The 27,446-nt window shown below is 36.9% G+C and overlaps 1 protein-coding gene across 5 annotated transcripts in view; it reads right to left on the reverse strand.

The window, feature by feature from the left end:
- Window positions 1-381: 381 nt before the first annotated feature.
- The window catches only part of ME2 (malic enzyme 2), a 54,919-nt gene continuing 27,854 nt past the window's right edge, over window positions 382-27,446 (reverse strand). For all 5 annotated transcript variants that reach the window (XM_073898219.1, XM_025886815.2, XM_073898221.1 and 2 more), the window contains 9 exons: window positions 26,717-26,826; window positions 26,320-26,417; window positions 25,893-26,006; window positions 23,371-23,485; window positions 20,943-21,085; window positions 14,223-14,325; window positions 5,810-5,880; window positions 5,037-5,135; window positions 382-1,298 (listed from right to left, as the gene is read on the reverse strand). In XM_073898219.1, the coding sequence (XP_073754320.1) occupies window positions 1,131-1,298; window positions 5,037-5,135; window positions 5,810-5,880; window positions 14,223-14,325; window positions 20,943-21,085; window positions 23,371-23,485; window positions 25,893-26,006; window positions 26,320-26,417; window positions 26,717-26,826 (1,021 nt within the window). In that variant the 3' untranslated portion in view covers window positions 382-1,130. The remainder of the gene's footprint in view (window positions 1,299-5,036; window positions 5,136-5,809; window positions 5,881-14,222; window positions 14,326-20,942; window positions 21,086-23,370; window positions 23,486-25,892; window positions 26,007-26,319; window positions 26,418-26,716; window positions 26,827-27,446) is intronic.

The raw sequence follows: 27,446 nt of genomic DNA on the forward strand, positions 1-27,446 counted from the left end.
CCTGGTCTGTACACCTACCTTATTCATCCCCACTTAGCTCTAAATTAAATTTGGTGGTTTCAAAAAATTAAATTCATCTTCAGTGGAAAGAGTTGTCACTAATGGTATTCAAAGGAATGTATCATAAAGACATTCCAAAATTATCCAAATAATAAAGAGCACCACTACTGGAATAGGGGGATAGCCTCTCTTGTTAAATATGCTTCATTCAGATGTGAAACAGGACTAATTTGTTAAAAGTCACATGATGTCAGTTATAATTTATACATTATATCCCCTCCTTTGAATCATCTAGGAATAAATAAAATGAAAATAGGTATTTTTCATAATAAGCAAACCTAAATTTCTAGTTGGACAATAAAATCGCATTAATTGAAGCAATTAAATTTAAGATATTACCTTTATTAAATAAAAAAGTTACACTATGATTTTTATACACTGTTGAAAACAATGACTATTTTGTTTATTTCTCTAAAGACAGCAGTACTTCCCATTTCTCTCTCATGATATTATAGTTAAGCCTCAGTTTAGGTCCAGAAAATAAATAACAGGGTAGATTTTTCGCATTTCTCTGTATTTATCAACTGGAAAGGAATTTCAGAGCATGAAGATAAAATGAGGCTGAAATAAAAGAACTTTTAGATACTGACAGTTTGTCCTTATAATCTGGTTAAATTTGGCTTCTTAAAATTCTATGCTCATATCCACAGAAGTAAATTTCTATTTTAGTAGCCCTAAAAGAGCTGGGGAGAGAAGATTATTACTGTAGTAGTAAATAGCAAATACTTTGGCAAGCATGAACAATAGCACAAGTAAAGACATTTACAAATACATCTGTAACATCTCTTTGATGTGGTATGAGCTACAAATCAGAAGAAAAGCATTATGGTCATTTGATTGCAGAGTACTGGTGGGCATTCACAATGTAGCCAACATATTGATCCACTATGGAAGTACAGATTCATGGAAAAAAAAAAAAAAAGTCAAGCAAAGCAGTGGGGGAGAACAAAACAGGAAAATACCACGAATTTGAGAACATTATCTCTTTTTTCTGTAAAAAAAAAAAAAAAGAAAAGAAAAAAGGAGGGGTTTCCCTGAAGCATGGAAAGTATTTTTCAGTGGGTGTGCCTCTATTCTGTTATCAGGGGAGGGCTTAATGCAGATTCTGGCCAGTCATACACATCTGGCAGCAGGGAATCATATTCACTTCGCCATATTCTTTCTCTAATGTATTTGGCCTTGTCCTCAGGTTCTGGGTATCGGAAAGCCATTTTGTTAGCATACAGGTATTCTGTAACCTGAAAAATAAATAAGATGACTGCGTAGGCTCTGAGTATTGACCTGAGAAAAAAAGTACTATTAAAACCCACGGACATGAATTTAGAAGAAAGACATTTTTCTTTTTTCAAATTAAAAAAAAAATAACATTACTTTGACTCATTTCAAAACACTTGGAAACTATTAAAACTTGAAAGATAAAATAAAAATAATCTGCAATTTCACCATAAGTTTGATGTATTTTAAAACCCCTCCCCCCCATTATTGGCATTTCCTTAATACTTCAATCTAACAAACAATTTTAAGCTCTACTTTGTGTCAGTCAAATAGCCCTACTTGGGCGACCTGCCTAGCCCATGTCCTTCGCACACTTTCAAGTAGCATGTAGGAGAGTTTATTTCCTACCCACAGATGACTGGACTGGGGTGAAAACCTAACCTAATGTGAGCCAGGTGTTTTTGCTCTAGAATTTGGGTTAAGAGACACAGAAATTATTATAAATCAGGTGTTGGACACCAGAACTATAAGGTCAAGTAAAGTTAGGGCTGGCACCTACACACGGCAACTTGCCACCACCATCATGGAGTGCCAGGCAAGTTCCATGTGTTTTACATGTACAGCTCATTTAATCCTCACACAAATCCTATGAGGTAAGTACTGGTAGTATTATCCTCAGTTTACATAGGAGGACACCAAAGTATGAGAAGTTTAAGTAAGTAACTTGCCCAGAATAGTTAAATGAGAGCTGTGTCTCAAACCCAAAGCATTCAGATTATAGATCCCAGGGCCGAAACAGTTAAGCCAGATTAATTTCCACCTCATTTGGCTTGAGTGGCTTTCCGATATTTGTAAGCAAGCCACACAAAGCATGACTGGTGATGAGGGTAAACCCTCTCTGAGCCTCAGTTTTGATGTAAAATGAGATAGTATGGAAAGCTTCCTCACAGGATAGCAGAGTGCCTATTATATAGTAAATTCTCAAGTTATGATTTCATTTTAACTTAAAAAAAATACTGTAATGCATGATTAAAAAAATTCAAACAATCCTACTCCAATTCCCATTTTTTTTGAAGATTTATTTATTTATTTGAGAGCACGAGAATGAGAGAGAGAGAGAGAGCACATGAGAGGGGGGAGGGTCAGAGGGAGAAGCAGACTCCCCGCCGAGCAGGGAGCCCGATGCGGAACTCGAACCCAGGACCCTGGGATCATGACCTGAGCCGAAGGCAGTCGCCCAACCAACTGAGCCACCCAGGCGCCCCTCCAATTCCCATTTCAACTGGTGACCATTATGAAAGTTTATTTCAGCTTTCTAAGAAAAAATTTAACCAAAAAATGAAGGTTATTAAAAACAACCTTTCATCCCAGGGACTCAACCTTACTGTATTTTGTGATGAAAATGTGTTTCAGTTATTTTCTAGCCTATTAAGAAACATATTTGTACACACAGAAAAGGCTGGGGCAAAGCATGAGATCAGAGATGCTCACTGGCTGTGGGACGGAGTGAGGGACAGAAACAAAGCACCACCTAGTCTCCTGATCCCTTGCTCTTAAAAAGGAAAACCTTAAGCCAATGAAGAAGGAGCAAATTCTCTACCCTGGGGAAGGGAGAAGAGGCATGATCCTGTGGCTACGCTCCTGTACCAACCCCTAAGCACAGGTATCTCCTTCTATTTCATATGACCTTTCATCAGGACACACTGGTAATCTCCTAACTGACTGATATGTTCCAAAATCTGTCCCAAATGTAGTATGATTCTATCTAAGGCTGAGCTCTTTTCATCCTAGCTCTGGGCTCTAAAATCCTCAGCTGTTTTGCAGCAGTAACGTATTTAGACTCCTTAGCCTGGCATTTGTGTGTCTGTACAAGCTGGCCTTCAGGTAACTTGCAAATCCCGTCTTATGCCATTTTCCTACCTATACTTTGGACTCCAGCTCAACTGGATTGGCTGTTATTTATTTATTTTTTAAGATGTTATTTTAAAGTAATCTCTACACTCATCATGGGGCTCAAACTCCTAACTCCAAGATGAAGAGTCACATGCTCCATTGATTGAGCCAGTCAGGTGCCCCTGGATTGGCTGTTCTTTCTTTCTTTCTTTTTTTTTTTTTTTTAAAGATTATTTGAGTGAGAGAGAAAGCACGCAAGAGTGTGTGTGAGGTGGCGGGAGGGGCAGAGGGAGAGAATCTCAAGCAGACTCCCCACCAAGTGCGGGGCCTGATATGGAGCTTGATCTCATGACCCTGAGATCATGACCTGAGCCCAAATTAAGAGTCGGATGCTCAACCAAACTGACTAAGCCACATAGGCGCCCCTGGCTATTACTTCTTAAACATATCATCCTCTAATTCCCAATCTTTATTTAGTTTATGAGTGTTAAAATAATGCAACAATATTTATAGTCAAAGGGGTAAAAATTTTATGATCATCAGCATACAGTCGAAAATGTGGTTGATAAATTCTATATCTAATCCTGATGTTTAAGAAAATCTTAGTAAACTAGGGATGAAGATTACTTCTTTAAAAAGATAAAAAAATATTTATTTCAACCAAAAGCCAGTATCACATTTAGTATTAAAATACAAGGATGCCCTTATCAACTCAGTTGCTTAAAACTGCTCTTAAAGGGGAAAAAAAGAGCAATACATAAAAAATGAAGAAAAAAATTACTTGCATATGATTCAAAACTCAAAATTCCAAAAGAGTTAATTAAAAGAGTTAAGACTGCTCAACAAACTAGTTATCAAGTAAATTCATAAAAATTAATACCTCCCCTATATGCCAGAAATGATAAGTGAGGAAACAGATATGGAAAGAAAAATCTTCATTTATTATAAAGAACAAAAAAATTTTAGAAAACAATGGAGCATGGAACACTACATCAAACACTAATGATGTACTGTATGGTGACTAACATAACATAATAAAATTAAATTAAATTAAAAAAAGATTTTAAATATCTAGGAAAATAAGTATTAAGCAACATAACCATGTTTAGAGAAGAAAACAACAAAATTATATTGAAAGACTTAAAAAAAGAAACACTGTGCTGAGTGGGAAGAGGTACTGGTGGGGAGGGAAGAGCCAGTCCCAAAGACTCAATTTCATTAATTTATAAGTCTGATAGTTTCATACATAGATGCAGGGTTTTCTTTGAATTTAAAAAATTGGTAGAAAAATTCATCTTAAAGAATGCACAGTTTAAACATATAAGAAAAAACTGAAAAACCATAATGGGAAACATATAGTTTCAAATAATACACATTATACATACCACAATAATTATTATTTAAGATTTATTTTTGAGTAATCTTTACACCAACTTACAACTCCCAGATCAAGTTGCACTCTCTACTGATTGAACCAGCCAGGCACCCACATACCACAATAATTTTAAAGGGTGTGTGGGTGCCCCCCCAGGGGCACCTGGGTGGCTCAGTCGGTTAAGTGTCTGTATTTGGCTCAGGTCATGATCTTGGGGTCCTGGGATCAAGCCCCGCACTGGGCTCCCTGCTCAGCAGGGAGTCTGCCTGAGATTCTCTCCCTCACCCTCTGCCCCTCCGCCTACTATCTTTCTATCTCTCAAATAAATAAACAAATCTTAAAAAAAATATTGTGGGTTGTATTTTAGTAAGAAAATAGGTGATCGAAAATTTCTTTGCACCCTTGAAATGTTTCAAACTTTTCTCTAATAAACTTGTGTTACTTAAGGAAACATCATTAAAATTTATGTGAAAAGGTGTAAATTAATACTTACTTTAATAGCAATGTTAATAGAAACTTCCTGAATATCAGCAAGTGGTGGGTAAAGTCTCCCTTGAGCTAGCTCTTTCTCTGTCAATTGATTTGCCAGAGCCTGAAGAGAAAAACAGCATTTTATTTTTGACTGTTTAAATAACACAGAATAAGGACCTAATAAAATGGAAAAGGGGTTTGGGGAGCAGAAAATAATACAGGTAACATAATTCTTATCTTTAGCAGGAATATGCTTAAAGCACTGCAGAGATTAAAACTGTTCACCGCTAAACAAGAAATAACCAGATTGAAAGGTTTATTGACATATTCTACTTAATACCTACAAAGTTTGGCATAATTACATCAGTTACTATGAAAATAAACATTAAAATCTGTATTAATATGAGTTCTTCAAAACTCACATTACATTCTGGTGCTCAGACCAGCCCACTCCAAATAAACCAGTATTTGTCCATTAAAAAAATGAAGATGTTACATTTTACCTATGCTGTCACAATATATTACCTTCAGATATATATATACACACAACAGACACAGTATGTGTTATATATATGAAAGGATTCAGAGCTTAACATTCAAACATTTGAAAAATCACGATAAAAAATTAATCTTATGTAAAAGTAGACAGCCAAATCAAAAAAGCAACAGATGAATAACTTGCTTTCCATTCATAAGGCAGATTTAACCCCTTTTCTCTCTCTGCTTTTAATTAAAATCCACTCATCTTTATAATTCATCCTGATAAAAGAGCCAAACAACATTTAAAACATTTACCTTTGCAGCTTCTAGGAAAACATGGTCACTAATATGCCGGGTGTTACAGAGAATAACAGCTAAAGCCACACCTAACAAAACATTTTAAATAGTTTATTTAGTAAGGTCACTTTTCAAATTATGAAAGCAACCAAATCAATTCCTAGACTTAAAGCAAGTTAATGGTAACACTACCCCCCAGACAGCCACCCCCTCAAACAAAGCAGCCAAGAGAAAACAGAAATCTGAGAGTTAAAATCAAATGATCTTAGTTAACTGTTACAATTCTTATCTCCTAGAATAACTTTAGAAATATGAGATGGTTTTTCTCAATTTAGTCTTTACAATTAGCAAAATTACCATGCATACAATTCATCAACACTTGTTACAAGAAACATCAATTCCCAGCCCACCTTTAACCCTTCCACTTCTTGCTCTATAGATGGGCAGCTACTTTGAATTCTTTTAGCTGATTATTTTTATATTTCTCTCTCTCAAACAGCTTGCTTGTATGTCTCCTGATTGACGTCCTGTAGGAAATGAGTACTTGGCTTTCTTTCACATTCCCAGCCTCGTCCCTTCTTCCAGTATGGTTAGAGCACCATTTTGGCTGAATCAATCAGTAGTCAACGTCTATATTATTATGGCTTCATGAGTGTTACTCACAGCAGTGCCATTATTAACACCCTGTCATGACTAGTTCTCCCCTTCTGCATAACTTTTGGTTTTCCCTGAAGTTACTCTCCTGTCCTTATTTTACTTTTTCAGTACTTAAAATTATTTCACACTGAAACACTCATTCGATTGCCTGAATCATCCGGTATCTCAGCCACCTCACGTACTCTCTTCCTTCATCCTCTAGAAGAAACTCTGCTGCCGCTACAATCTGGTGCAGCTGCTCTCCATCCCAGATCTGGATCAGTCATCCTGGAAAATCCCTTATGTTCATGGGGATTCCCTTTGTTTCTTTCTGAGTTCACTTCCTAAATCCCACTTCTTCCTAGCTTTTTTTTTTTTTTAAAGATTTTATTTATTTATTTGAGAGAGAGAGAGAGAATGAGAGATAGAGAGCACGAGAGGGAAGAGGGTCAGAGGGAGAAGCAGACTCCCCACCGAGCGGGGAGCCCGATGTGGGACTCGATCCCGGGACTCCAGGATCATGACCCGAGCTGAAGGCAGTCGCTTAACCAACTGAGCCACCCAGGCGCCCCTTCCTAGCTTTTTGTTACTCTCTCTTTTTGGTAGGACACGATTTCCTGTAGTGCCTCCCTTTCAGTTCCTTTTCTGAATATGCCCCCCTTTATCACCACCTCCCCCCTTTTTTTACTACTTTCCACTTATTTGATAGTTTGGGTTTAGAATTCTAGTTTGGAAATAATTTCCCTTCAGAATTGTGAGGCATTATTTCAATACCTTCTAGCTGCCAGCATGGTTGGTAAGAAATCAGTGCCAATTTGATTCCAGATCCTTTCCGGTGATTATCTTTTCACTGCATCTCTGGAAGTATTAGGATCCTTTCTCGTACCGAATATTCTGCAGTTTCCCAGTGATGTGCCTTGAGGTGCATGACTTTCACATACCACATTTGGCACTCAGTGGGAGGCCCTTCCTATCTAGAAACTTGGGTCTTTCAGTTTGGGGAAATGTTCATGATGTCTTTGACAGTTTTCTTCCTTTCACTTATCTGTTCTCTCCCTCAACAATTATTTTCTGATATTATACTTTCTGGACTAGTCCTCTAATTTTCTTCTTTTGTTTTCCATCCCTCGTTCTCTGCTTGTTTTTTAGGTGATTTTCCCAGCTTTTTTTTTTTTTATAATCCTTCTGCTATCAAACTTTTCATTTTCAAGAGCTTTTTTGTTTTCTAATTAAAAAAAATTCTGTCTTGTTTCTGGAACATAATATTTTTGTCTCCATGAGGATATTGATAATTTTTAAACTTTCCTTCTCCCCACCTAATCCCTGCTTCTTCCTAAACAGCTTTTTAACTTGTTTATTTTAGTCTCTTTTATGAGATAAATTGTTCACATAAGAGACTTTCCTTTGCTGACCAGTAATCTTTGAGTATTTTTCATATGTAAGGGTTAGGAACTAAAAGAATGATTGGTAGCCATGAGCATGAGGGGGCTTGTCCACTCTGAGCATCACTGTGGTGACTTGGCTTTCCATCAGCCTACTTTTTGGCACCTCCTTCCTCAACTTTGTCTGGTGTCTTCCAGTCCAGAAATTCTCGGTTTTACAGTATTCAAAGAGTATCCCAACAGTCTTTGGCAAGAGTGGGGCAATACAGTTATCCACTTAATCAAGGATGAGAAGGAAATCAGGTGGTTAAGAGACTCCTTATTTTAATCCAGCCTTTAGATAATATATATATTTCAGAAAACAGAGCATTTGTTCCATCTACAGTTAATATTAATATAGTTGCTTAAATGTTTGGGGCAAAATCTATTGTCCTCTTATATTTGTCTTGTCTATTTTATGTTCCTTCCTTTCCTCTTCATTCTTGACTGTTGGATTTTTTTTTTTAAAGTCATTTCATTTCCTCCCCCAACATTCTCTCATCACAGTTGGGAAGGTTTTCTAGTTTTCTAGTGGTTATCCTAAAATTTATAACATGCACCCTTATGAAAACTCCATGGCAATCTCTAATTTACCCCCCCACAAAATCTTTTCACTCTGGCTGCATTCATAGTCTTCTCTTTGTTGTTGTTTGCTGAAGCCTCAGAACGATGTTCCTAAGTGTGGCCTTCCTTTTATTTATCCCACATGGATTTCACTGGGTTTCATGTCAATATTGTGTATTGACGTCACTGATCAGGTTCTAAGAAATACTCAACCGCGAAGCCTACAAATATTGCCTCTGCTTCATTCTCATGCTCATCTTCTGGGACTATACAATAAAGTATATCAATTAAAGGTATATATCTGTTTTTCTATATTTTTCTCTTTTTTTGGTCTCTGGATCATTTCTTCTGACCTTACAGTTTAATTCTCTTTAGTCTAATCTGCTATAAGCCTCATTTACTGAGTTCTTAAATTTATTTTATTTTTCAATTCTACAATTTAGTGTTCCTTGGCTGAATCTTTCAAGCTTGGCTTTTATCTCCAGAAACACAATAAGCATATTTGTTTCATAGCATCTGTTTGATATCTAGAATTCCAGAGTTTTCTTGTTGTTTCTGATACTTTTGGCTTCTGCTGTCTTGTCTCTGTATGTGTGTCTTTTTTTTTTTAAAGATTTTATTTATTTATTCATGAGAGAGAGAGAGAGAGACAGAGAGGCAGAGGGAGAAGCAGGCTCCCAGGAGCCCGATGCGGGACTCAATCCCAGGACCCTGGGATCATGACCTGAGCCGAAGGCAGACGCTTAACCATCTGAGCCACCCAGGTGCCCTCTGTATGTGTGTCTTTATCTTTTATTTTTTAACTGGGGGTGTATTTCAAAATTTGTGAAAGTAACTTGAAGAAAAGAATAGTGTTATCTTGTTCCACAGAAGATTTCTGTTTGCTTCTGCAAGTCACTTGTGGATGCTGGTAAGCCAGAACAAAGGCTTGAGGTTTTCTAGATCATCCCCGTGACAGTGCAAACTATAACCCATATTCCAAGCTACAGCCTTTAGGGTTTCAGCCCACTAGTGGTTCACATAGCACCCCATTCTTGGCAGATGCCAGACTCTAATGCTTGCCCTCCTTCCAGGAAAAGCATGGTTTTACTGCTCAGCCACTTCTTGCTGAGAATACTTCCAGTGCAAAAGTCCTTCACATGCTGGTTTTCTGAGCTCTAGTCCTCTCCCTACTCTTGATCCAGAATTCCTGAGGATTTTATTAGTCAGTATCTTATTAGCCTTTGGACCCTTTTAAGGCTTTATTTTTGTTGTTACTTCACCCAGTTATAATTGCTGGACCAGGTAATTCAAACATTATCGGAGCCTTACATTTTTTTTTTATCTACAGACTTTTGGCCTCCTGCTTTAAAGTCCATTTTTACCTCTACTACCAAGTCATTTTTACATCTATATTTATAGTGCTGGTAATGGTTAATAATAAAGTTAGGACTTTGTAGTGTTGTATAAAAATAATCAGTTGCCAAGTTCCTTGTTCGTCAAATAAGATACAGAAAATGACTTTGTTAAAATCAGCAGAAAAGTATTCTTTTCCATGCTGTTATGCCTTATGCCACAGAAATATTGCTGGATAGAACAGATTGATTTTGAACATTATCAAGTTCTAGAAAGAGATCACTGGTGATGGGAGAGTTCCTATTACAGACACTAGGTCTCAAGAGCCAAGCACGTCTAGACATGAAACGGCTACATGGGAGGAAAAAGGAAAATTCATACACAAAAGCACTGGGATATTCACAGGCTAAAAGTCTTCTTTACTTTGACAACAGTTATAATGTGCTTGCTTGATGCTAGCCTACATACACTAAAAATCTACCTGTCATGAAATCTTAGTTAGAGCCTACTGTCAGCTCTTTAGGGAGAGGCCCACAAGACAAAGGAAATTCAGGCCAAATCCAACAGTCTTTCATTAAAATGAATGAATAACTAAGGATCACCAGAAATTTATAGAAAATGAACAGCACAAAGGAAGAAATATTTAAAAGAATCTTAGCTCCCAGAAGAAACTCAAAAGGATCCTGCAACCTTTAAGAAAAAATAAAAGTGGCTATGAAAAAAGAGTGGCTTTAGGATAAGATAAAGGTATTGGGAATAAAAAAAAATAGTATTTGAGCCTACTGAACTGATGATATGTGATATTAAGCAAATGTTAATTTCATGTGGTATGATACAAGTATTATGGTTATGTTTAATTTAAAAAATTACTTTTTTAGAGATACATACCGAAGTAGTTATGAATGAAATTATATGATGTCTCTGACTTGCTTTAAAATAACCCAGTGAGGAAGGAATGGGTAGGAAAATATGGTTACAAGTTGGTAACTGCTGAAATGTGGGAGACTGGAACATGGGACTTCATTCTTTTCTCTGCTTTTGTGTATGTTTGAAAATTTTTATAATTAAGAAAAAGACTTTTTTGTTGTTTCTAGTTTTTATTTAAAGTAGGCTTCACGCTCACATATGGGGCTTGAATTCACAGCCCTAAGATCAAGAGTCGCATATTCTATGCACTGAGCCAGCCAGGCACCGCATAAAAAAAGACTTTTGAAACGTACACTAAAAGTGCTAAAAAACAGAACATATGAATGAATGAATGAATGAATGCCACAGAACTCCCCCACATTACAGAATAAAAAAAGGCAGAATTGAAAGTGTGAAATAAAATTTACAAGTCAAGGACAACAGAGGTATTTGACCATGGTCTAACATAAGTTCCATAAGAGAAAAACAGAAATAATGGAAGGAAAGAAATGAGAAAAAAAAAAGTTAAAAAAATCCTTTGGAAAAGAAGATATAGTGACCTGGCACCCCAACAGATATGCACAGTAAATGGAAATAAGCCCAAACCTGGATGCATCCTAGTAACCTTTTGGAAATCTAAAGATAGAGAGAAAAATTTTAATATTTTTAGGGAGAAAAAGCTAGTATGGATAAGGAAATGAGAATCTCAATGACATCAGATTTCTCACAGCAACACTAAAAGTGGAGAAATATTTTTAAAGATCTGAGGGAATGGGTTTTCAATCTACAAATCTCTACCCAACCAAACTATCAAGTGAGAAGACAAAATAAAGACATTTTTAAGATATGTGAAAACTCAGGAAGTTTTCATCCATGCTTAATAAAAACACTTTTTCAAAAGATGTGCTCCAGAAAAATGAGACCAAGATAGAGAGGAATAGCACCAAGACAGAAATAGCACATATACATGAGAGAGACCAACAACATGGGTCACAAGAAGTACTCTGCTGTGCGGGGCGCCTGGGTGGTTCAGTCGGTTAAGCATGTGACTCTTGGTTTCAGCTCAGGTCATGATCTCAGGGTGATGAGACTGAGCACCGCATCAGGCTCCCTGCTCAGCTGAGAGTCTGCTTGGGATTCTCTCCCTCTGCTCCTCCCCTGACGCACACTTGTGCTCTCTCTCTCCTTCAAATAAATAAATAAATCTTAAAAAAAGAAAAAGTAGTCTGCTGTGGAGCAGGATCCAGAAGAAATGAAGAAATTAAAGAAAGATTCACGATACTTGATACTTGAAAGACTTTTACTTTGAGTTTTAAAAATTTTGTAATATAGAATTACATATTCTACTATATTTATCAAATCATACTCCTGTTTAGATATAATATATAATCACGTAATTTCAGAATCAATCCATAGACAAAGCACAGAAAATAATAGAGCACAACGTATGTCCAAAATGTCCAAAAATCCTCTCTACAATGTAGAAATATTGACTAATCAAAATTGAGAGATGGAATAAGAACAGATAAAGCTAAATACCAGATTTTTCAACAGTGGCAAGCTAATAACAACTGTCATAAGTTGCTATCAAAAGTTTTTTAGATATGTTATATAAAAAATAAAGGTACTACTAGGAAAACTAAAAATAGTAACACAAATTGAAAGGTAGAGAAGCAAGGTATTAGGAGGTATGTGTACACTATTATATTTAAAAGTGGGAAGTTCATACATATAGTCTATAGCTAGAATCAAGATAAGGGAAGACAAGTGTATCAGTCATGATGGTAAACCATCAGAAAAACTCAGAGCAAACCACTGACAGTGGTTATAGCTGAGAAGTATAATAAGGAGGTACCAAGTGGGACACTTGGGCTGTTTCCATAGTTTGGCTATTGTAGATAATGCTGCTATAAACATCAAGAGGCATGTATCCCTTTGAATTAGTATTTTTGTATTTTTTGGGTAAATACCTAGTAGTGCAATTGCTAAATCATAGGGTAGTTCTATTTTTAACCTTTTGAGGAACCTCCATACTGTTCTCCAGAGTGGCTGCACCAGTTTGCATTCCCACCAGCAGTGCAAGAGGGTTCCCCTTTCTCCACATCCTCACCAACACCTACTGTTTCTTGTGTTATTGATTTTAGCCATTCTGATAGGTGTGAGGTGATTATCTCATTATAGTTTTGACTTGTATTTCCCCGATGATCAGTGATGATGACCATCTCTTCACGTATCCATTGGCCATCTGTATGTCTTCTTTGGAAAAATGTCTGATTTATGTCTTTTGCCGATATTTTAATTGGATTATTTGGGTTTGGGGTGTTGAGTTTTATTAAGTTCTTTATATATTTTGGATACTAACCCTTTATCAGATATGTAATTTGCAAATATCTTCTCCCATTCTGTAGGTTGCCTATAGACTGATGAATGGATAAAGATGTGCTATAGGGCACCTGGGTGGCTCAGTCGTTAAGCGTCTGCCTTTGGCTCAGGTCATGATCCCAGCATTTTGGGATCGAGCCCCGCATCAGGCTCCCTGCTCAGTGGGGAGCCTGCTTCTCCCTCTCCAGCTCCCCCGTGCTTGTGTTCCTGTTCTCGCTTTCTCTGTCAAATAAATAAAATCTTAAAAAAAAAAAAAGATGTGGTGTACACACACACACACACACAATGTAATATTACTCAGCCATAAAAAAAAAAAAATGAAATCTTGCCATTTGGGACAACATGGATGGAGCTAGAGTATTATCCTCAGCGAAAATAAGTCAGTCAGAGAAAGACAAATACCATATGATTTCACTCATATGTGGAATTTAAGAAATAAAACAAATGAGCAAAGGGAAAAGAGAGGGGCAAACCAAGAAACAGGCTCTTAACTATAGAGAACAAACTGATGGTTCCCAGAGGGGGGGTGGGTGGTGGGGATTTAGGTGGGCACTTGTCCTGATGAGCACCGGGTGATGTATGGAAGTGCTGAATTACTGTATTGTACACCTGAAACTAATATTACACTGTATGTTAACTGGAATTTATTTATTTATTTAAAGATGTTTTAATTTTATTTATTTATTTGACAGAGAGAGAGAGACAGCTGGAGAGGGAACACAAGTGGGGGACTGGGAGAGGGAGGCGGAGCAGGGAGCCCGATGCGGGGCTCGATCCCAGGACCCTGGGATCATGACCTGAGCTGAAGGCAGATGCTCAACGACTGAGCCACCCAGGTGCCCCACTAACTGGAATTTAAATAAAAACTTTAAAGAAAAGGAGGTACTGAAGGTGGAGATAAAGAGAATTAAATAATTTTATAACATTCTGTTCCTTTTATACTTTTATATACCATATACTACATTATTTCTATAATAAAAACAAGTTTAATGAAAAAGATGAATAAACACATTTATAGGGAAAATAAAGCAAGTTGGATTTGCTGAATTCCTTGAGTTTCCCTAGACATTCGTATCAAAATTCTATAAATACTATTGTTCATTTTAATCTTAAATTCTATGTAATTTCGTTAAGTATTTTAAAGTAATTAACGAATACTCTTTAACATAAATAATGGTGGCACTTACCTGGAAAAATATACACATTGTTTCCTTGGCCTGGTGTAAAGAGTTGCCCGTCACTGAGTTTCACTGGCTCAAATGGACTGCCACTGGCAAACAAACATCTTCCCTGATAAGAAATGAAATAACCTCAATTTGTAACCTTTTTTTTTTTTTAAAGATTTTACTTATTTATTTGACAGAGAGAGACACAGCGAGAGAGGGAACACAAGCAGGGGGAGTGGGAGAGGGAGAAGCAGGCCTCCCGTGGAGCAGGGAGCCCGATGCAGGGCTCCATCCCAGGACCCTGAGATCATGACCTGAGCTGAAGGCAGACGCCCAACTGACTGAGCCACCCAGGCGCCCCTCAATTTGTAACCTAATGTGGACTAACATTGAGGTGAATCAAAACAAAATTAAATCCTGTACTAAAAAAGACCAATATATTACTTGCAAACAGGCATAATTTACAATATAACATAATCCTTTCATTAAAATTCTTATCAGAATGAGCTTTTATGCATAGCACACAAATAAAATTGAAAACTGTCCATTAATAAACTAAAAAACCTCATGCTTCTAATTCCCTTAAAAAGCTTAAAATGTAGATGGGCCAACAAAAGCATCCCGAATAATAAAGATTGCTGTAAACATCTGTGAATGAAGGGGAACACATCAAAAATTAAACCGTGATCACTGACTATACATCTACTATTTTTGTCTCTGTACACCAGGTGCTTGGTATGTGTTCAGTTTAGCTTGCATAAAAAGTCTTATGAGATTATCATCATCTCCATCTCACTGATATAAAAAAAAAATCTCAGAAAACTACAGTTTAGATTTCCAAGTACTCTGTAAAAAGTCACACATTACAATTGTAGAGGTTAAACTTGAATCCAGAATTTTTTTTATAATTCCAAAGCCCATGGTCTTTCTATCATGCTAATAATGCACCCCCGTAGGGCAGTTTACACAATAGATGTATGGTATAACCACACTATTACCCCAGAAAAATACAGCATGTTGCCTTGTTGAAGAAAAGTAAGTCTCCAAATTTATTGTATCAATGTTAGTACTGTGCTCAACAATGGCATATAATGTTACTAGCATATTAGATATATTTTTTTAAAAAGATTTTATTTATTTATTTGAGAGAGAGAAAACAAGCGAGCACACAAGAGCCGGGGAGGATCAGCAGAAGAAGCAGACTCCTTGCTGAAAAGGGAGCCCCATGCAGGGCTTGATCCCAAGACCTTGAGATCATGACCTGAGCCAAAGGCAGACGCTTAAGCAACTCCCATATTCAATATTTCTAAGAGAATTAGATACCTGTGAAATTGAAGAGGACCTGAAAGTAAATTTATAAATCCTTTATTTTTTTTTTAAAGATTTTATTTATTTGAGAGAGAGAGAGCAAGAGAATACATAAGCCAGGGGAGCAGCAGAGGGAGAGGGAGAAGCAGGCTCACCGCTGAGCAGGGACCTAGGGCTCAATCCCAGGACCCTGGGATCATGACCTGAGCTGAAGGCAGATGCTTAACCAACTGAGCCACCCAGGTGCCCCTATAAATCCTCTGAATATCATTTCCCCGCCACAAATCCCATCTGTTCTACTCCTCCTTGGCAAAAAAACGCAAAGAGCAAGAAAACAGTAGTTCTCAAATAGGATAATCTATCTTGGAATACTTGAGGTATGACTAAAGTTACTTATGTTTCTTTTATTTTTTAATATTTACTTATTTATTTATTTATTTTTAAAGATTTTATTTATTTATTTGAGAGAGAGAGAATGAGAGATAGAGAGCACGAGAGGGAAGAGGGTCAGAGGGAGAAGCCCCGCCAAGCAGAGAGCCCAATGTGGGACTTGATCCTGGGACTCCAGGATCATGACCTGAGCTGAAGGCAGTCGCTTAACCAACTGAGCCACCCAGGCGCCCTTTATTTATTTTTTTAAAAGATTTATTTATGTATTTTAGAGGGAGAGAGAGAGAGAGAGCAAGCGGGGGAGGGGCAAAGGGAGAGGGAAAGCCAGTCTCAAGCAGACTTCACACTAAGCACAGAGCCCGACACTGGGCCCAATCCCACAACCCTGAGATCATGACCCAAGCTGAAGTCAAGCTTAACCGACTGAGCCACCCAGGCGCCCCAAAAGTAAGTCATGTTTAAACAGGTACCTGGATTAAGTAAGAGATGGTTTACAGAAAACTGAACTATCTCCACACAGTAGGATGGACAAACTGACATAGCACCTGAACACTGGACAGAATAATAATTGTTTAGACAATGCTTTGTCCTCTTTTCTCTAGATCTAAAAATGTGTATTATACCAAGGCTGATTATTCTTTGAAGTATAGTGGATCCTTGGCATTAGTGGATTTAACACTCAACAATGTGACCCTTTGGACCATCTGAAGGTCTACAATGTACATTACTACTTTTACAAGACATACTTTCAGTTTCAAAATGACACAAAGTGTAGAAGCTACCTACCTATGCTAGCGCTGGATCCAGGTGACTCTCCTGAAGCTACAGTGTCAGGTGGCTGTATCATTTTCTACAGAGAGCTCTGATCATTCTCTACCTGTTCTAAGCATAGTTCCACTTGTGATGAAATCGTGTTTCTTTGAAGATTAGAGTCAGTTCATGGTTAATGCCATATATCATTACAATGATAAAGCTTATAAAAAGATTATTTTTGTGATACCACTAATTTTAATAGCTTTATAAAATGGCTTATACAATATAAGCTCTTTATAGGAAAAATGTTACATTCTCATGATATCAGTAAATTTGGAGATTTAGAAAGACCTTGGGTATCTTCTCTAGAATGGCAAGATTCTACAGCAGCTCATCTTCTCCAGGCTATTTTTTTTAATTTTTTTTCTTTCATAGTCAACCTATAGTTTAAATGTGGCTGGATCTCAATTATAACCAAGTGTTCTCATGCTGAAGTTCAAGAATTTAAAAAAATATATATTTTTCTCACTAAGAAGCAGAGGATGTTAGAGTAACACCAAGACTTCTCTCTACTGAAAACAAAAGGGCACTAAAAATTTAAGAGGTGACTGCAAATACATGATTTATGCCATTATCTTATATAACACTAAGAAGGAATTTATGTAAAATTAAGCTATGACACAATGATTTTTTATCATTTTTAGGAGGTAATACAATATTGAGAAAAAATTTGCATATTAGAATTGATGGAATACAACATATCAAACTAGTCTCCTTGGAGGATTTTTATTCATTCCAATAATGCACAGCTCTTATAATAGTATTTATTAAAAAAAAATTCTTAAATGTTTGGGCAGTCTTCTAGTGATATACTACTACTGCCCAAAACATTTACATTTTTTATATTTCTAAAATGCCAAAACCCACTGATACGTTGAGTATATTTATCAGTCATTGTATAAGACTAAGATTTAATTTGGAGACACAATAACCACTAGTTTTAAGTAGTAAAGACTGGTAAACAGGATACCCTACTTTGTAAAAAGATAAGACAGTATACTGAAGAGACTGATTTTTATTTATTTACTTTTTTGCTATCTGGATGCTGATTTTGTGGATGATTTCAAAGAAAAATATTTCAATAACTATTAGAAGTTTCAGTGATTACTATAACTGTTGGAAACCAATAGTCGGGAGAATTTATTTTGACTAAACTGAGGGGCAATATGAAGTGAAAGGCATTTAGAAGGCATGTACGTTATCAAAATAAATTTTTTGGCAGTGAGAAAAAAGAATGCTAAAGACATAAGGAGCATGAATACTCAGTCTGGAAAGTTCTGAGAAGGTTCTGCTTTGGCACTCATCTAGGCTGTTTCACACCAATTCTCCCTCTGATAACAATGAGAGAAACTGGAAAAAATATATTAAAAATATCTGTTAAGAAAGCAGCAGGGCTATCAAGATAGTGAGAGCTTGGGTGTGGGCGATGCAGAAGAATAGGAAAACAAGGTATGTGAGCCCAGCACTTGAAGCTTTCCCCCTGAAGGTGATTGCGGACTTCAAAAGCAGTATCTGTGCCTGAGAGCCTGAGCAACAAAGCTTTCAGGAGCCTTACAATGACACAGAGAGAAAAGTAAAGTTCAGGGGCTGCTGGGGATGATGGGTGCTAATAAATACCCCAGGACTTCTGATTTATGCCGAAAGGGGTACACACTGGGAGAAAGGGTAAACTGTGGAAAAAGAGCAGGCACCCCATGGACTGCATCCTGATTAGATTATGGTGAGCTGCTCCAGACCAATACCCACCAGAGGAAAAGGGAAGAACGCTTCATCCAGAGCCTCAAAATACTGCTACAATTTTTCACCCATACCATCTAGCATTCGACAAGGAAACAAAAAACAAAAATAAAACTAGGCTTACAAAAATACAAAATGGCATAACCAAGAAAAAGAAAGACAGATAGATAATAGAAATGGATTCCCAGAGAGTAAGGTATTTCTTGCTATCAGTCATTAACTTTATTTCTTTTTTAAAGATTTTATTTATTTATTTGAGAGAGCGAGAATGAGAGACAGAGAGCGTGAGAAGGAAGAGGGTCAGAGGGAGAAGCAGACCCCCGCCGAGCAGGGAGCCCGATGTGGGACTCGATCCCGGGACTCCAGGATCATGACCTGAGCTGAAGGCAGTCGCTTAATCAACTGAGCCACCCAGGCGCCCCAGACATTAACTTTAATCATGATTCATATATTTCAGAAATTATATAACAAGATAGAATATTTTAGCAGAGAACTATAAGCTAGGCAGAAAGATGAAATAAGTATTCTAAAAACACTGCTAAAAATTGTGAGGTGTGATAATGATACTGTGATTATATCTTTAAAAGAACTCTTAACTTTTTAGAGATACACTATAATATTTATAATGAAACGATATGATGTCTTGAGATCTGTTTCAAAATAACCCAGGATGGGTAGGATGTAGAAGGAACAAGATTGATGAGCTGATAATTAGTACACCTGGTACTGGCATATGGGAGTTGATTAGACTCTTCTACCTCTGTATATGTTCAGAATTTTCCATAATAAAAGACGTTTTTAATACAGTGGAGACAAAAACATTTATCATAGATTTGTTACCTATTCTGAAGTACATGACCTAATAATTATTCCTGCTGGGTATCACTGTAAATGAGCCTTTAAATATTGCTTCCTGGGGCCACTTAAAGATCACTTACAAGAACAATACAGAATGTGGTTACATTGTGGAGATTAAAAATATATCCCTACGGAACAGTAGGAAAAAAACCCACCTGTCCTAATGGTATATGAGCAGATACTTGTAATTGGTATATAACCCTGTGGCAGTGTCAAAGAATTCAAAAGAAATAAATGTTTGTTTTTTTAAAAGATTTATTTATTTGACAGAGAGAGACAGTGAGAGCAGGAACACAAGCAGGGGGAGTGGGAGGGAGAAGCAGGCTTCCCGTGGAGCAGGGAGCCCGATGCGGGGCTCGATCCCAGGACCCTGGGATCATGACCTGAGCCGAAGGCAGATGCTTAACGACTGAGCCACCCAGGCGCCTCAAAAGAACGAAATCTTAAATGATTTGGATGAAAGTAAAAACTTGTTCCTGATAGCTGTCAGATGACTGAAAACAATGATCTTCCTAAAGACAAACACCGATGGTGAAGATATGTTTGAAGAGTAAAAAGAATTGTTTTATTAAATATGAGGGCAAGGAAGCAGAATCGATTATTTCTATAATATGCCATTTAAGTCTGTGTCACTAATTAGAAAAATAGTCAAATCAAAATTCTACAAATGAAAAGTATAATAAAATTAAGAACCTAGCAATAGATTAGCATAGCTAAAGAGTATATGCAACTGGAAGATAAACCCAAAGAAAATCACCAGATTAAAATCCGGTATGCAGGGGCACCAGGACGGTTCAGTCGGTTAAGTGTCCAACTCTTGATTTCGGCTCAGGTCATGATCTCAGAGTTGTGGAATCAAGCCCTGCGTCAGGCTCTGTGCTCAGCATGGAGTCTGCTTGTCCCTCTCCCTCTGCTCCTCCCCCTGCTCTCTCTCAAATAAATAAATAAAAATCTTAAAAAAAAAAACACACAGTATGCCAATAGGATGGAATATGCAGAAAGTAGTGTAAGAGATGCATGAGATATGTGAACTCGTCTGACACTCTACAACTGGAGACCCACAAGAGGAAGACAGAGAACGCAGCCAACTCAGGTATTTCCAAACACAGACCACAAAAGAGGGCATCAAGATACAGAGCTCTACAGTCCCAGATGGAATAAATACAAACACAACTATGCCCATCGTAGCAAAACCCAAGACAAAATGATGTATCAAAAGGAAAACAGAAGTCATGGGGCGCCTGGGTGGCTCAGTCGTTAAGTGTCTGCCTTCGGCTCAGGTCATGATCCCAGAGTCCCGGGATCGAGCCCCACATCAGCCTGCTTCTCCCTCTCCCACTCCCCCTGCTTGTGTTCCTGCTCTCACTGTGTCTCTCTCTGTCAAATAAATAAATAAAATCTTTAAAAAAATGCACAACAATAGCACACAAGACATGAAGGTGTTAACATGGAGATATAAAGTAATTATTTTCCAGAATCCATACATGCAATAGTTTATATCAGAACTTGATGACCCATGGGTGCATACTGTAATCTCTACAGGTAACCATGAAAAGAATTATGCGAGAATGTATAACTAAGGCTAACAGAAGGAAAACAATAGACACAACCAATTCATATAATTATTATTAGTACCTCTGTAAGTGTATATGCTTCCTCTGCCGTGCATTCAGCCATTGCTGTAGGATTGCTTAATGCAAATATTACAGGCCTTTCATTGATATCAGCCATGGCTTTGATTACACTAGGAGTGAAAAGTCGGCCAGCTCCTGCAACTCCTATAATAATAAGGGGGGAGAAAAGCAACTTCTTTACATGTACCATAAAACAATTCTTATCAACAGCATTTCTACAATAGGTTTAACACAACAAAAGCACAGATTTTGTATTGCTGAGAAAATGCCATGGGAACACAATCTCAAATCTGAAAAAAACAATAAAATGCTAAAAATTTTCACCAAAATATTTATTGTTTACCCCAAACATAGTAAATTGTAGGAAATAAAAAAAAGAGTATGACTATCTCCATCACTGTCTAATTAAGATAAAACTTGCTACAACATGAATGAACCCTGAGGACATTATGCTAAGTAAAATAAGCCTGTCACAAAAGGACAAATACTATATGATTCCATTTATATGAGATACCCAGAGTAGTTAAATTCATAAACACAAAAAGTAGAAGAGTGATAGTGAGGGGCTAGGGGAAAGTATTTGTTTAATGGGTACGGAGTTTCAGTTTTGCAAAATGAGTTTTGGAGACCAGCTGCACAACAATGTGAATGCGCTTAACCCTACCCAATTGTACACTTAAAAAGGGTTATGATATATGCAACTGATGAATTACTGAACTCTACATTTGAAACTAATGATGTACTATATGCTGGCTAATTGAATTTAAATTTTAAAAAAATAGTTATGAGGCAAATTTTATGTACATTTTACCACAATTAAAAATGAATTTTAAAAAGATAAAAACTTGCATCTCAAATGTTAAATTGTTAAACTCTAGTGTTCATTACAAAATAATAGGAATTCAGAAGGGATAAAAAAATCTTGACTAAAGCAATCTACTTTCTTGATGCAATTTAATGACCTTTTCTTAAGCCCCTACAATGCCTCAGACACTGCATTAGGCCATTGGAATATAAACATGAATACAATGCAGCTTATAGTTGAGAGAAAAACAAAGCAGAAAATGAGAAAACCTGTAACAGGTGCCAAGTATGCAGTGTTACAGAAGCATGAAGAGTACTTAGCCCATGATGGGAATCTGGGGATAGCCAAGCAATACCTCATTTGAGTACTTTTCCAGTTCATCTAGTAAGAAGACTTATATTCAACAGTCAAAATAATTAATTTTCAATTCCACTTTATAAACTGATATGTAATAAAAATACTGATCTAGAGGCTAGAGTTTTAGTGCTTGCTCTGTCACTCCTGGCTGTATGAAATATTCACAAATCTTGGGCAAGCTGTTTAACATCTCTGTGCTTGTTTTTCTTATGTAAAAAAAGGAATTTATATTCAGTGTTTCTCCATATAGAAGTGTGTGGACATATTTTTAGGAGTCTAGGAGTTCTAAAAGAATTAGACATTTTTAATTTTTGTTTCCTTGACCCTCCAGAGATAGAATCAATGAGATTCCTAGGTTTTCATATTGAGTTTTGAGAGAAATTGACTGGGTGATCTTCAAGATGTCCTCTTACTACTCTAAGAAATTAAGAGTTCTAATCAATGAAGAAGCTAATGACCATAGAAACTTACTGTTTGTGACGGTTTTACTATTTAGCATTCAATAGGGCTTCTACAAGAAAGTGATAAAATTATTAAAAACTTATGGATTCAAATCTTACAGGTATATAGAAAATGAAATAGCTCCTCTTTTAAAGACTTTTACATTTTCTGGGGCACCTGGGTGGCTCAATTGGTTAAGCATCCGACTCTTGGTTTCAGCTCAGGTCATGATCTCAGGGTCCTGAGACTGAGCCCTGTGTCAGGCTCCGCACTCAGCGCGGAGTCAGCTTGTCCCTCTCTTCTTCCCACCCCTCCTACCTCCCTTACCCCCACCCCCGCACTCGCATGCCCTCTCTGTCTGTAAAATAAATAAATAAAATCTTTAAAAAAAATAAAGACTTTTACATTTTCTGGGGTGAACCCAATGCCATTTTGGCATATTCTGAAGTCAGCTATGCAATGTCTGACTCTCAAAACATACCAAAGCTTTCTGCTTTGTTGCCAATGCAAAGCTTTGACCCTGCATAGGACTTTCTTGGTTCAGTATGTCCTATGACCTTGGTCTTTTTCAGGTTTTGAGCACAGTAGTCACAGCAACTCTAAAAGCAAAGCATGATCAACTGCACACCTTCCCGCACTTAACAGTACAGGCAACATCTGTTAATTGAACTTTACACACTATGACCAAAATGCTATCACAGAAAAACACACTGTATGCTGAAAGCTAGATAAAATAGGTCATTTCATTTTTAGTACTCCTGCACGGTAGTTATGACCAGCAACATACAGGTAAGTGATACAATGACTTGTCAACAACTCTACTTACCAATTATAGCTGAAGGCCTGAGTATATTTACTGCATCTTCAAAAGTATCAGGTATATTCCCCGGGGCTGAGTGAGCAAATGGTTCCTGATGACTCTCTATTTTAGCTTTCCGCCCCTGAATTTTTGGGAAAAATACAGTATTTTTTAGCAAGTGCTTACTGAGGATTAATTGAAAAGACATCATTATGAGTCACATACTGTTTCTACACTAGGAATATCTTTTCATTCTCATTTACTTTCCTCTTCAGCCTCTATCTTCCAATTCTATCTTGCTGTGTCCACAAAACTCAGATATAAAACATAAATCCCGTCATAAGCAGAAACTTCCTAGTCCCTGTCAAAAACTCATTTGCTTTGTGAAGGGCTTCTAAATCCAATATGGCACAAAGGCTTAGAATCCCTTATCTGGGCTAGATGTAAAATACTTTCATATTTTATAAATGTATTATGGTAATATATCAAATATTATAAATCCCCCCACCATGGCACACCAAACTGAACAAAATTTAGTACACTAAGTACAAAAGGTCAAGACTACAAATACCCTCTCTGGTTTTGCTACCAGACAAGTTCAAGTCAATCAGATCTGTTACCAATTTCAAAAAAACTTTGGGATTTCAGAGCTTTTGGAATTTCAGAATTGAAGACAGACATCATGGACTTGTACTAGCAAGAGTTTTGAAACAAGAGGAACAAGGAATTCTGGTTCAAGATGGCTGAATGAAGAAATGTGCTTTCCTCCCGAAATCCTAAGCCAAAAACTATAAAAATTAAATCTTTATTAGTGTTTCAAGGCCAGGAGACATACCACTGACAAACTAGAACAGTGAAGAATTTCTCAACAATTTAAAGTGGTCAAAAATATATCAAATGCAAAAACCAAGCAGGCTGAGAAATCCATATCCTTATTTTGGCAAAACAGGAGACCCCACAGCAGAGGTGAATTTTTCCCTCAGAACTCCAGGATAACCCCAGTTAAGAACTAGCGGGGTCTGGGAAAAGCAGCACACTATCATCAGCTGGATGGGAAGTTAATTAAAGGACTGACATATAGCCACAACAGATCCAGGTTCTCAGGACAGGGGCTTCTTATGCTTGCCCCCAGGAGGATCACAGCTCTCCAATATGCAGGTTCAACAGGAAACTCTAAAAGTCTCAAAAAGGAGGGCAGTGTTTGGGTCAGCAGGAGAGTCTAGACACCTAAAACCCATAGGTCAAGCTATTCACACACCCTAAAAGAAGAAAATACCCTGAACTTGCAGATATACAGGGATTCTCATTTGTGCTAGCCAACAGCACACTCATTCTAGACTTGACTTGTTACAAATATAAAAAAGAAACAAAAAAAAATTTGTGAAAACCAACACCACAAGAAGAAGCACCAAACTGTGTACCAGGAACAATATGTATTCTGCCAATAGCCTTCTAAAAGTACAAAGTTTATAATCTTTGTATCTTATATACAAGCAAATACAGTGGTTATAGCTCACTTGGAAGGCAGCCCAGCTGAATGGCCAAAAGCACAGGCTTCACACTCGGTTTGGATATGACCTTGGAAAAGTCACCTGCCCTTTTAGATCCTCAGTTTCCTTATTTGTAAAACTTCACAGAATTTTTGAGAAGATTAAATGAGATACCTGTAGAGTCTTATCACAATGGTCTGGCACATTTTAAACTATAATTTTAAATTATGTACAATTTAAGCACTCAAGACTTTTCATGCACACACTTTTTCATTTTATTTTCTGTACCAACAGTTGTGAGTACTAGTTAAGAAGAAAAGATTTCAGAACTGAAACAAAGTACATTGAAATAAGCTTGCTCCAAAGAGGTATATTTCAAGTAACAGCTGTATGTCATTATATACAGCAAAAAGACTTCAGCATTGTGTACTGGATTCAACTATGAAATGGTTTAACTATGAAATGGTTTACCTAACGTGTTACACAGTATAAGATAAAATGCATTTATTAAGCTACTAAAAATGGCAATCAATGCTAGGAAGGCAGGCAGGTGCAAAGGACACTAAATTAATCTGGGCTGGAAGCTCTTTCTTATCCATGAGCAGGCTTCAGGAAAAGGTCCGTGGATTTCTCTCACACTGTTACAAGGGATTAAGATCTCTAAATGGTTAAGGAATTTCTGCTCAAATGTTGGATGTCCTGCTAACGATTTAATTAGAAACTTCTGAGTTCCAATTAAAAACCTAGTTTTAGAAAGGTCAAATACAATCTTATTTATATGGTTACTTGATGTCTTAAGAGTCAGAGAACAAAGCAAGAAAGAATATGACTGGTGCCAACATGGAGATTATGACTTGAATATGAAGCAAGGGTCTATAAAAGACAAAAAGGAGACTGGAGGATTTCTGTTGAGAATATACTGGAAGGTCTCCAACTGATATAATCTAGATAGTTCAGTATGATACAATATTTTAAGAATTGATAATATTTTTAAAAAGTCAAACTAAAAGTATCATTGTAACAACATTCTTTTGCTTCTCCAAGATTTAAATAGCTTACCTTAAATAATAAACCAAACTTGTCAACCATCCAAATTTTCTTTTGTGCCTCTTCTTCTGAGACGCCATTTTCTACCATAGCCATAACTATGAGATTTGCAATTCCAAGAGCAGCCTGTCCAACAAAACATAAATTTAAAAAATAAAGACCAGGGTATAATACAATGCTTGAATTATTTTATATATGAGGATTATACGTTATGAGGAATATTTGGTTTATTCCCTAACAAATCATGCAAAAGTTGATTCTTTGTGATATTCTCTCTAAACATAGTATTATCTTTAAACATATTTTAAATTACCTACTTTACAACAGAGATTTTCACTTCATACAAGATCCCAACAAAATTAGAAGCTCATTATGTTGCATTTTTCCAATTCTAAAGGAGAGTTTTAGTTTTAAATTCTAAAAGCTTACAAAAACTTACCTCTCCTGCTCCAAGGAATAAGATTTTGTGTTCTGAGAATGATTTACCAATAACTTTTTGTGCTGCAAGAAGACCTGCTAGAGCTACTGCAGCTGTTCCTGTAAGAAAAATAATGATTTTTTTAAATGATTTTTTTATTTTGGGGAGAGAGAGAGAGCTCATGAATGGGGAGCAGGGGGAGGGCAGAAGGAAAGAATCTCAAGCAGACTCTCCACTGAGTGCAGAGCCCAATGACCCCGAGATTACGACCTGAGCTGAAATCAAGAGTTGTACGCTCAACCGACTGAGCCACCCAGGTGCCCCCCAAAATAAAGATTTTTTTTAAATAAAAAAGGGGCAGATTAAAAACATTTAAAGAAGGAGAGATAAAAAACCTAAGCTTTTCTTTTTGCTTTACCTTGAATATCATCATTGAAGGTACAATACTTTTCTCGATATTTTCTCAAGAACCTGAATGCATTATGATTTCCAAAGTCTTCAAACTGAATAAGTGTGTTCTGTCCATATCTAAAAACAGCAAAATCCATAATGGCTGTGTTGAAAATACCATTATTAAACAGCTTTCCTGTCTAATATTCCTTATGATCCCATTTAAAAATAATGTATCATGTTAGTCCATTTAAGGCCACCTGGCAATTTTCAGAGCCTGTGAAAACTGGAGTCGAAATGCAGAAATCTACTACTTATTCAGAAAAATTTATGGGGTGAATCTATGGGATATTAATTGGTATAAGCGATTTCCAAGTGCCTACAAGGTTGCCCAGCACATATAAGCATGAAATAACTTCCTAAGAAGAGATTTTTATCTGAGTCTCATAAAGTATATATTTGATATGTGTATTCTTATTATATTAGGAGTTAAACAGCAACACAGGAAAGTATATATTAAATAAGAGGTTAAAAAATAATTTCCGTAGGAGTTCACTGGCATTTTGATGAGCTGGGGTAAGGGAAGGCTTGAAAAGGAGGTAAGACTTTATCTGGGCCCTCAAAGAACAAAAAGTAAAGAGGCAGGAAGAAAAACAAGGTGTATTTTGGTGACCCTGAATTTTCAGCAGTCAGGCTACATATTTCAGGGTTTATATGAAAGGATAAGGAGAAGTTAGTTAAGGTAGGTTGGGGCCAGA

The sequence above is a fragment of the Callorhinus ursinus genome, unplaced genomic scaffold (genome assembly GCF_003265705.2).
Source record: "Callorhinus ursinus isolate GAN/ISIS: 27379988/994484 unplaced genomic scaffold, GSC_fseal_2.0 scaffold11, whole genome shotgun sequence".
In the NCBI taxonomy this organism is placed as follows: domain Eukaryota; kingdom Metazoa; phylum Chordata; class Mammalia; order Carnivora; family Otariidae; genus Callorhinus; species Callorhinus ursinus.